At 40.7% G+C, this 9,441-nt stretch overlaps 1 protein-coding gene across 2 annotated transcripts in view; it reads right to left on the reverse strand.

The window, feature by feature from the left end:
- EPHA4 (EPH receptor A4) overlaps positions 1–9,441 on the reverse strand; it is a 161,606-nt gene that overhangs the window by 96,167 nt on the left and 55,998 nt on the right. Inside the window, exons 2-3 of one of the 2 annotated variants that reach the window (XM_008931215.3) lie at positions 9,173–9,240; positions 4,158–4,821 (exon numbers count right to left, since the gene is read on the reverse strand). In XM_008931215.3, coding sequence (XP_008929463.1) covers positions 4,158–4,803 — 646 coding nt within the window. In that variant the 5' untranslated portion in view covers positions 4,804–4,821; positions 9,173–9,240. Of the gene's footprint in view, positions 1–4,157; positions 4,822–9,172; positions 9,346–9,441 lie in introns of those variants that run through there. The other variant, XM_018080024.2, reaches the window with a different exon arrangement.

Here is a 9,441-nt window from a genome sequence, read left to right on the forward strand (position 1 = left end):
TTCTGATTACCCTTTTGTGCAGCCAGACTGTACATCAGTGCTATTCTGACAAAAAAAAGTTATCTATGACTAAAATGGGAAAGTACACACAAATTATTTTACTTCCCCACCCCTACAAAACCCACCATCCAAAAATCTTATCACAGAAAAACATATAATTAGACTGCACCCTTCTGATGTAAACTGAACTGCTGCTTTCAATGATCACAGCCACTCTTCAAAGCCTCTGAGATAAAAAGAATCTTATCATTCAAATTATTACTTCTTAGGGATGCTCTTATCAAAGTTCGAAGGAAAATTCTAAAAACAGCAGTGATATGAAACCAGGACTGAGCCATATTTTAAATGACACTAGATTTTCTGCCAATTGGCCAATTCACAACTCAGAAAAAGCAAGTGTAGATGAAGACAAAGCTGTTGGCTCTCATAACCTTTACAGTATCACAGTAAAAATCTCAACTGTCTCACATATTTATACTAAATGGCAGGTCTAAAATTGAGATTTGTAATTTCACAGCATCAAAATCATCACAGATGGCTACAGTCTATTGCTTCTTTAATCTGTCTTTTCTCCCTTCCTGCTTGTTTCCCCCCCCCTCCTTTGAGTAAGAAAGATACGTGTTTTATCATAAGGAAATCGTAACTAAATCCAAACCACATTATATTAATGTGTAACAAAACAATTTACATAACAATGATGAGTACAAGAGAAGTTGAAAATTACTTTATGTCTCAGTTTTGCCCTAAAGCACTAATTGCCTTAGCCTTGAGATGTGACACTAGTTGGGATAGTCATGTTCCATCAACAATATTCCACATTTATGCTCTCCTAAGTGGACAGCCATTAACACAGAACATTTGAGGGAGAATAAACAGTAACAGAAAATTAAAACAACAAAAAAAACCCCAGCAAACTGGAATTATTTTTTTTTGCATTAGGTTCACAGCATCTGCAAGTAAAGAATCAGTGCTCACCTAATATTTCTACTGATCAGGACCGATTTTGTAGAACCACTGCCATGACACAGCTTTGAAGCTTCCCAAATAAATATGGATTAAATACTTATCTCCTTTTCCTTCCTGCCCTGGGTTTTTGCATATGTGCATACACATGCACTTATGTATGTTCAGTAAGACAATCATCATCAATAAAATCAGCTGGAGAAAAAAAATAGCAGTCAGAGGAAGGACAGTTTTTTGTCATCATATTCAAACACCTCCATACCAACGACACAATTTTTTAAAAATCCCATTCAAGGTCATAAAGTCATTAACTCCCACTACAGGAATAACTTTAGATGTGAAGTGGCTTTCCATTATGCTTCCCACACACACATCAGAAATTAAGCAAAAGCATCTCAAGGAAAATGCATTATTTAAAAATCAGGAGATTGAGTGAACTTGAAGCAGCTCACAGGACAATCCAAGTGCCAGCTGGTCTGCCCCAGCACTGTATGGCAGGGAGCAGGTCTCAGGAGAAGACACGGAATTCCAACATCAACTGTGGATCTCCCAACAAGTGCAAGTGGCCTGAACTATTTCTGCCCACTGAGCTTTTGTCAAACATTTAAGATCTTAATCAACCCTAACTCTGACCCTAAGAACACAAGGGAAGATGGATGAGGAAACGGACAACCTCTGACCTTTCCTTGTATTTGTTCTGCCACAGCCAACCTACCGAAAAACAATTGAGGTGGAACCTGCTCACCAGCTCCAGTCCCAGACCAGCACCCTTTTAAAGACTTTCCCAAACTCAAACTCTCTCCCCCTGCCCCCAGTCCTCTGTACCAAAACCACAGGAATCCTCCTCACTTCATCCTCCTCCTCCTCCCTTCCAAAAACCTGTCAGAGCAGAACATTTGCTAAACGATGAAGTTAAGAGGGGAAAGAAAAGGGGAAACCTCATTCAATGATGTCAAAGGCCAAACTGCTTTAACAGCCTCACTGGAAACCAGAGAGGAGCTGCACAGTTCCAGTGAGCTTCATGAATTCACCAAGAGGAACTTCCCAGTAAACTGTTCTGGCTGGAGAATGGCAAGTGTGAGAAAAGGAAACCACAAATAACCACTGATGAAACGGGTTTAGCGCTTTCAAATTATGTGCTGGCTTGAATACTCTCAAAGTGACTAGCACAGGCCAACTTCACTCTGGAGAGCCCAAGAGACAGAATGTTCCTATTGCCTTTGTCAGTATGGCATCACCTGATCTTCCTGTTAACTGGGAAACAGAAAATGGGGTTTCCTAAGCCCAAACTTGCTCAGGTGCAGCTGAGACCCGTTAGGTAAGCTGACATTCATCTCTAAGGTCTAGTCCAACACTACAAAAATAAATTCAAAATGCATGTCAGTATAATCACTGCCCACCAGTAAAACCTCAAGAGATTTCCCCTCAACAACACAGGATTTGTTAGGCAATTAGCTCATCACGTCTGGGCCACTGACGCTGAAAAATGGTAGATCTGTGTCAATCAGAGTGACCCAGTGCTGACCTAATAGGCCTTTAGGAGAAAGCAGAATAATCCCTGTGCAATAAACCAAGATGTGCTCCTCCATTCACTTCCTCCTCTCAGAAGCCAGGCTGTAAATGTGTCGAGAAGCTTTGCCCAGAAGTTATTGAGCTATTAAGAGAGTAACAGTATCCCCACAGCCACCAAGGGCTCTCCTCACATCACCCAGTCAGTACCACAGCCACAGGTTCACACATCTCACAATAAACAGGTTTTCAAGTTTCCATCTCACTGGATTAAAAAAAGAAACCAAATATTAAAAAAAAAAGAAAAAGAAAAGAAAAAACCTGACTAATTTACCCCATAGAGGATGCCCTGTCATTGTGCTGCTCATCTTTCAGTTCTCTGTACAGCCCACACCAATTTTATTGCCACTATATCATACCTAAGCTTTTGTCATACAGCAAAAGCTCTAGAAATTAAGGCTGAAGTTTACACTTAGTGCTTCTTTCCTAACAAAGCTTAATTTCAACACATATTGCTGAACTTCATATTGACTGTAGATTAGTGTTCAAAAGAAATCAAGTAAGACATTCAAAAGACACCATTCTCTTAGGAGTCCAGCCCAAGAGCTGTCAGTTACTTGCCTCGCTAACTTGTGCTTAGCCTCAAGATCAAAAAATGACCTCATGAAAAGCACACCAAGAAGATGTAAGGCAATTGGCTCCAAAAAACCTTTTCTAAAAACATGGTTCCAAATCCCCTAAGGAGCTGAGCACCTTCAATTCAGCACCAGGCAAAATTAAGCTCACTGACCTGTGCAAGAATCCATTTAAGTCTGATCTTAATTTATGCTTACATGAGCAAGAGTTTAGAAGCAGAGGCTAAAGATATTTTATTTATAAACTCCCTTCTCTCCTTCCCTAATCTTTTACAACTTCTTTTTCCAGAAAAGGGAGGTGTCGAGAATATAGGTATTGAGGTTTTTTCTTTTAGGAGAATCTGTCTTTTATACAGACTTTAATCCCCAGTTCTGCAGCACACAGGATGGTCTGTCTGTGTGTGTGGGTGTGGGTGTGTGTGTGGGAGGGTGGGGTGGAGACTTCTAGCATTTCTAAGAGTATCCTAGCACCTCTATTATTTAACTGACAATAGAGACTCTCTGAGAAATGAAAATATTTAACAAAGGCAGCAGTGTCAAATATCAAAGGGTATTTAGTGCTAAAAATTTGCGACAAGTAAAACACCAAAGACTTCCACTTCCCAAAGCAGGAAAGTAATCCAGCTAAAACTCCTGTCCCTGCCTCCCAGACTGGTTCTTAACCCACTGCATTATCCAAAGGAGACTTTGCCAGAATTTCCTGTGCTTAACAAAGTTCACTTGAAAGATTTGTCTCTTCAAACAACGGTAGCTCAACTGCACTGTTATGTAGTCATTCACATTTCAGTGACTATCATGAGCCAAATAAAATTTAGGCACCTGCTAGAAAATGTGTTTCACCTTCTGCCTATTATGGCACTATCATTTGTTTTACATTATGTAATTCTTAGCCTTGCCACCTGGAGCTATTGGACTTCTTCATTAAACCCCTCTGTCCCACCAAATCCCATGTGGCTGTTAATTACTGGCTTTACTCCATTTACTCTCATCTCTGATTCAATTATGCATTCAACTAAGCCCTAATGAAGAGTACAATATGGCTCATCCTACCTTGGCATTCACCATTGCGTTCTTCATAGCCAGCATTGCACAGACAGTTGCCAATGGGCACCAGCCATTCGCCATCTGCCCCACAGTACATTTTTGGCACATCCTTCTCTTCTGAGTTGTTGACACAGGAGCCACGAACCTCCACCAGAGAGGATGTATCAGCCCCAGTAATGGTGTCTGGAAACTGTGCCAGGTTCCGAACTGTCAACGGGCACTTCTTATAGAAGACACGAACAGAGACCAAAGCAATGCAGGCACCGACATCCTGAAAAGCCAAATAAAACCCTTTCTTGCTGAGTGGTCCTACATCCCGTATCTCTGTATTCAGCTTCATGATCCTGTCTCCAATGTCCACCTGGGTGAAGCTCTCGTCAGCAGCAATGGTATCGATCTTGGCAAACTGGCTCTCTCGAATAAAACGCTCCTTATCATTGTTTGATTCGTAGTAATAAAGGTTGAAAGTCTCTTTGCAAGTTCCCATGACGCCCGGCAGGCTGTTGCAGTCTCTGAGTGTGAACTTGATTTCAATATATACCCTTTGAGCCCCCTCACGGGGAATCCAGTCAGTTCGTAGCCAATTATTCTGACTGGGCTCCATCACATTGCAGACTTGATAGGTGCGGATCGGAGTGTTCTTCTCATCCATAATGCTTACTTCCTCCCACTGCAGAGAGGAAAAGGGGAAGAAAAGTATATATCTGTATTAAAAGGAACAACTGAGCTTCACAGCAAACAATCTGCACTTCTTCCATTAAAGGCAAACAAACAAACAGAGAAACAAAAACAAACTAGCAGACCAAGTCATAGCCAGGACCTCAACTACTTGGACATTAAAGGAAGAATCTGCTCAGGAGAAACGAGTTCCAAATCCAGTAATGCCTCGAGGAGCAAACATGTTTTAAAGGCCCTCTGAACCAATCCAAGAATGCTCCATCAACTGACTAGGTTTATTTGCACTACAATTCAGTCCACAGGACCCTGCTTAGATTAGGGCTACATACAGGACTTCACAGACTCCCAGTGCAGAACCGGCCTGCAGTGTTTTCTCTGCAGTGGATAACATGTGGACTCTGTCTTGTACGTGGGAATATCCAACGCTGACATAGCATGACTTGGTCACACAAAAAACACAAGACAGAGAGAATAACATCCACATTTCTGGCATCACTATCACATAGTTTAAAAATTCTCAAGCCAACTCTTATTATTTCTTTAAGCTGCCAACTCCTTTCCTGAGCTACCCATATCCCAGACACTCAGCAAACAGTCTTTACTTCAGAGCTGGCAGAAATAGCTGTCTGCAGAGAACTGGGTCCTTGATTTGGTGGCACTTCGAGAAGGAACAACAGGTAAAGAGACAACAGCATCAGTCTACCAGCAACACTACCATAACATTATCCAAACAGAGTTTCTTACTAGTGGGAAGGCAGAAAAAGAAGGAATATTACATATCTTTTTCTGGAGGAAATGTCAGGAAACAGCTACATTCATATGATCAAAAACCCAAAAAGGTTAACAGAGAGGTAAAGTGCTGAAAGATCAGGGTAGCTTGCATGCTTCAAAACCGTTACACCCCTCAAACCAAGTTCAGATATCTTCAGAAGTGCCAAACTAACAGGCAACATGACTATGAAACAACAACAATACATGTAATCCAAGGAGGGTATGGAAAGAAGAGATTCATGAGTTCAGCATGATGAACTTAGAAAAGGAAAGCACACATACTCAACAGTTCTGAAAAAAAATTGTTTTAAGTATTATCAGAAACAGAAGAAAGTTTATCACAGTGCTCTCCTGGTGGTAAGAAAAGGGAAAGTACAGGCATTAGGGAGAGAAACCTTTCCAGAAAAAAAACCAAACCATAGCACTTCAATTTATATTATTCAATTTATTCTTCTTTTAAAAAATATTAGATAATGATATGCTGACTAGGTTTGCAGGCAATCCAATGAAGCATATAAAGTTATCCTTAGAAAACAGTAATAACTTTAAAGAGACTTCCCAGAAGTGCTTTTCAGAACTACTGAAGCCATGGTTTTGATAAACAGAAGCCTTCTTAACGTTAAAGGGCTTCTTGTATAATATCCTGCATTCTTCTCACAAAGATTGCTCTTATGCAAGTGATTTTTACTTAAAAAGCTTCCAGCTTAGCTGAATCCGTTTATAGAATGACAGCAGTTAGCACCATGAGTCACTAGGAGCAGAAAGAATAATATTTTATTTGCTGCCTAGAGATAACTGCAAATTAAAATGAAGGAGGGGGGAGAAATCAATACTCAGCATGTCACTCCTTTTCAGAGAAAAGGAAAAAATAAATCTTAAAAAGTCATCTATCAACGTAAAGCGTAACATGTTGTTAGTAAGAAGACAGAGTTGTTTAATTTACAGCTGCCACAGAGCTAGTTTACAGTTACAATATTGTCTTTATGATCCATCATTTTCCATTCTGCTTATCTTCAGATTGTCTATGCTACCTATATTGTGTGTGGTACAAGAGAAAGGAAGAAGCAGAGGGAAATAATACTTGTTGATGGGATTTCCTTTAGTGCATTTACACAATGGAGGATGCTGCTAGAGGATTCAATAAAGAGACCGCTGAGGTCAACAGACAGACAGCAACTGAATCCAGCAACTTTTCCCATCGAGTTCTTAACACACCCATCTTCTGATCAACATACAAATATACAGAGTTGGGTTTATTTCACAAACACACAAACAAAAAAAACAAACGTGTGTCTTTCTGACAGAGCTGAAAATAACTACAGCCCCAGATTTCCAACCACTGTAAATGACTTGTAACTCTAAGTATGTGGTCAAAGCTGTAACTTTTTGCTTTCAAGCTGAAATTAACTTTTATAATTCAACTCTTCCCACAGTTTAATGATGCAGAGTAAAACATTCTGGGCACAAAACTTGCTTTTCAACTGTGAAATGCAAGAGTAAATCATTAATTACATTTATAATGCAATTCATTAATTCCTCCAGGGCTACTATATATTTGATTACTACTAGTCAGTGCCACATTACTATGTTTATCTACAGCCCTTCTTATCCACACAACCCTCACACCTCAGGAACAGTGTGGTACAGATCTAGAAAAATACTTTTTTTAATAGACAATAAAGTATACACTATTAAAGAAAAACACTAAAGGACAGAATCTTCCCAGAAAGATAAAGGAGTTCGTCACTGCTGCTTGAAATAAATCTGCAGCATATGAAGTTAAAGTAAACGCTTTCCAAGCACTGTATCTCAGAGACAGGCCATATACTCTTAAATTTTTCACTACAGGCTTAAAAATAGAACACACGTATGTAGGTTTAGTGAAACGAGTCACGTCCACAATAAGAGCACACATTTCCTTCTCAAGCTTGCATGGTGCTTTCAGAAGAAACATGGGGGAAAAGGGGGAATCCAACAGCCATTAATAAAATACAGCTGTCCTCTGATCATTGCTTCTACTGCTGACTTATTAAAACTTGTATTTTAGGTCCTGTTTTAATACACAGCATAGATACCCCCTGGAGAGCCTTATAAAAGGCCCTGTCTCATTAACCGACCTTTCCAGGGTGCTGGATTAACAAGGAAGCCCAACTCTCACCGAGATAGAGCTGTACCTTTCCACACTGTCAAAAGATGAGGGCAATTGCCTGCAATCTGCAGTGAATGTGCACCGTGGGCGCTGCCAGAGGCCTGCCAATCACTTCCCCACTCTTTGAAAAACCGGGTTTTGGGGATAGCACAGTGTGCTCAGGCACAAGCCGGGACCGTAGTCAAGTTCACCCAGAACAACAATGGGGGAGCAAAACAATCCCCCATTCTCCCATGTTATGGTTATTCAGAGCTTATGCATAATGCATCACCAGCCAACGCAACCTCGGATTCCTTCCGCTCACTGCTGTTTCCTTAGCTCTGCTTCTTCTAATTACGAGTGGGAACGCACACACACACAAAAAAGTAAATTTGTAGGTTTCCTGAAGAAGCCAGTGCTTTGTTGTGCACAGGTCCTGATCTTTCAGCACTTTTCTCTTCCAGTCACTTTGACTTTGTTACTTCTGCTTAAGGATTATAAGCTGCTTTTGCTCATTTAATATTTAAGGGATTTGAGGGTTTTTTACATTAATGTTTAGTGTGCATTGCTGGCATTTTTCTTAAATTGCTCATCTGAAGAAAGAAAAAGCTTTTCTAATTGCTTATTAAAAAAAGTCCCATGAAGTACAGTCTCCTCCATACCCCTGCAACTCCAAAGTCCAACACAGAAGCACTAGGCACCCTGCAGGTCAGGGCACAGATGAGGGAGCAGCAAGGTGTCCACCCACTAATATAAAGCTAAACTAAACAAATAAAGCTACCTTGCATGCAGCTCCACTAAGCAAAGAGGCTCTAAGCCCCAGCAACGAACCCTCTTATCATCCATCACACCACTACTGGGCAGTGCATTCGAGCAACCTTCTCTTACAATTGTCTTATTTAAAACTACATCGAAAGAAAGTGCAAGGAATCACCATCAAGCACTGGGTGCTGCAGTTTATCTGTTCAGAGACCTAAATAAACGATGTTCACACCCTGAAATAGGGCAATGTCCCATCACACCAAAAGGTTTATCCTGTATATTGATCCCCACTCCTTCATCTAGAAATAGAACAGCAATTGCCCTGAACATCCCCCAGCCGAGACAGTCCACAGATAAAATAATAGCAGTCAAGAATGCCAATTCAGCCGGCAGATCACATTTCTTGTTGGTATTTCAGTTTTAAATAGGCATCTAAGCCCATGCCTCAACCAATCTCCTAATTCTGAAACCTCTTTTCTGCCCTTTTGGTTTCCACTTCTTCCATGACAGAACTATCCAAAGGGAGTATAGAGTTTCTCCAACAAAGAGTAATTCACTTGGTAAGCCAAGGAAGAAATCTGACCTCCTCACCACAATCAACAATAATCGAGCCATTAGGACTCTCTGAAAGTTACTAATCACCCCCTTTACCCTTTTGATCAGATAGCGGTTTAAAACTTACCCCTCCTTCCAGGGGACTTGCTATCCACCCCAGCTCTCCCTGAACTGATCTGGAATCCAGCAAGGTAACTGCAGAAAGGTACAAATAAAACAGATTAAATTCCAGCTGCCAAGAGGCAATATTAAAATAAATCGTTTACCTGAACGTTTCCATATGTGTGGAGCACGATCGCATCCACCTTCCACTCGAAATGAAATGTTAGTTCCGACCGCGCCAATATCTTAAAACACTTGGAAAGTCTCTCGGGGTAGGTCCGAGGAATCAATCGC

This window comes from Manacus vitellinus, unplaced genomic scaffold, assembly GCF_001715985.3.
Source record: "Manacus vitellinus isolate BGI_N305 unplaced genomic scaffold, ASM171598v3 scaffold_49_pilon, whole genome shotgun sequence".
In the NCBI taxonomy this organism is placed as follows: domain Eukaryota; kingdom Metazoa; phylum Chordata; class Aves; order Passeriformes; family Pipridae; genus Manacus; species Manacus vitellinus.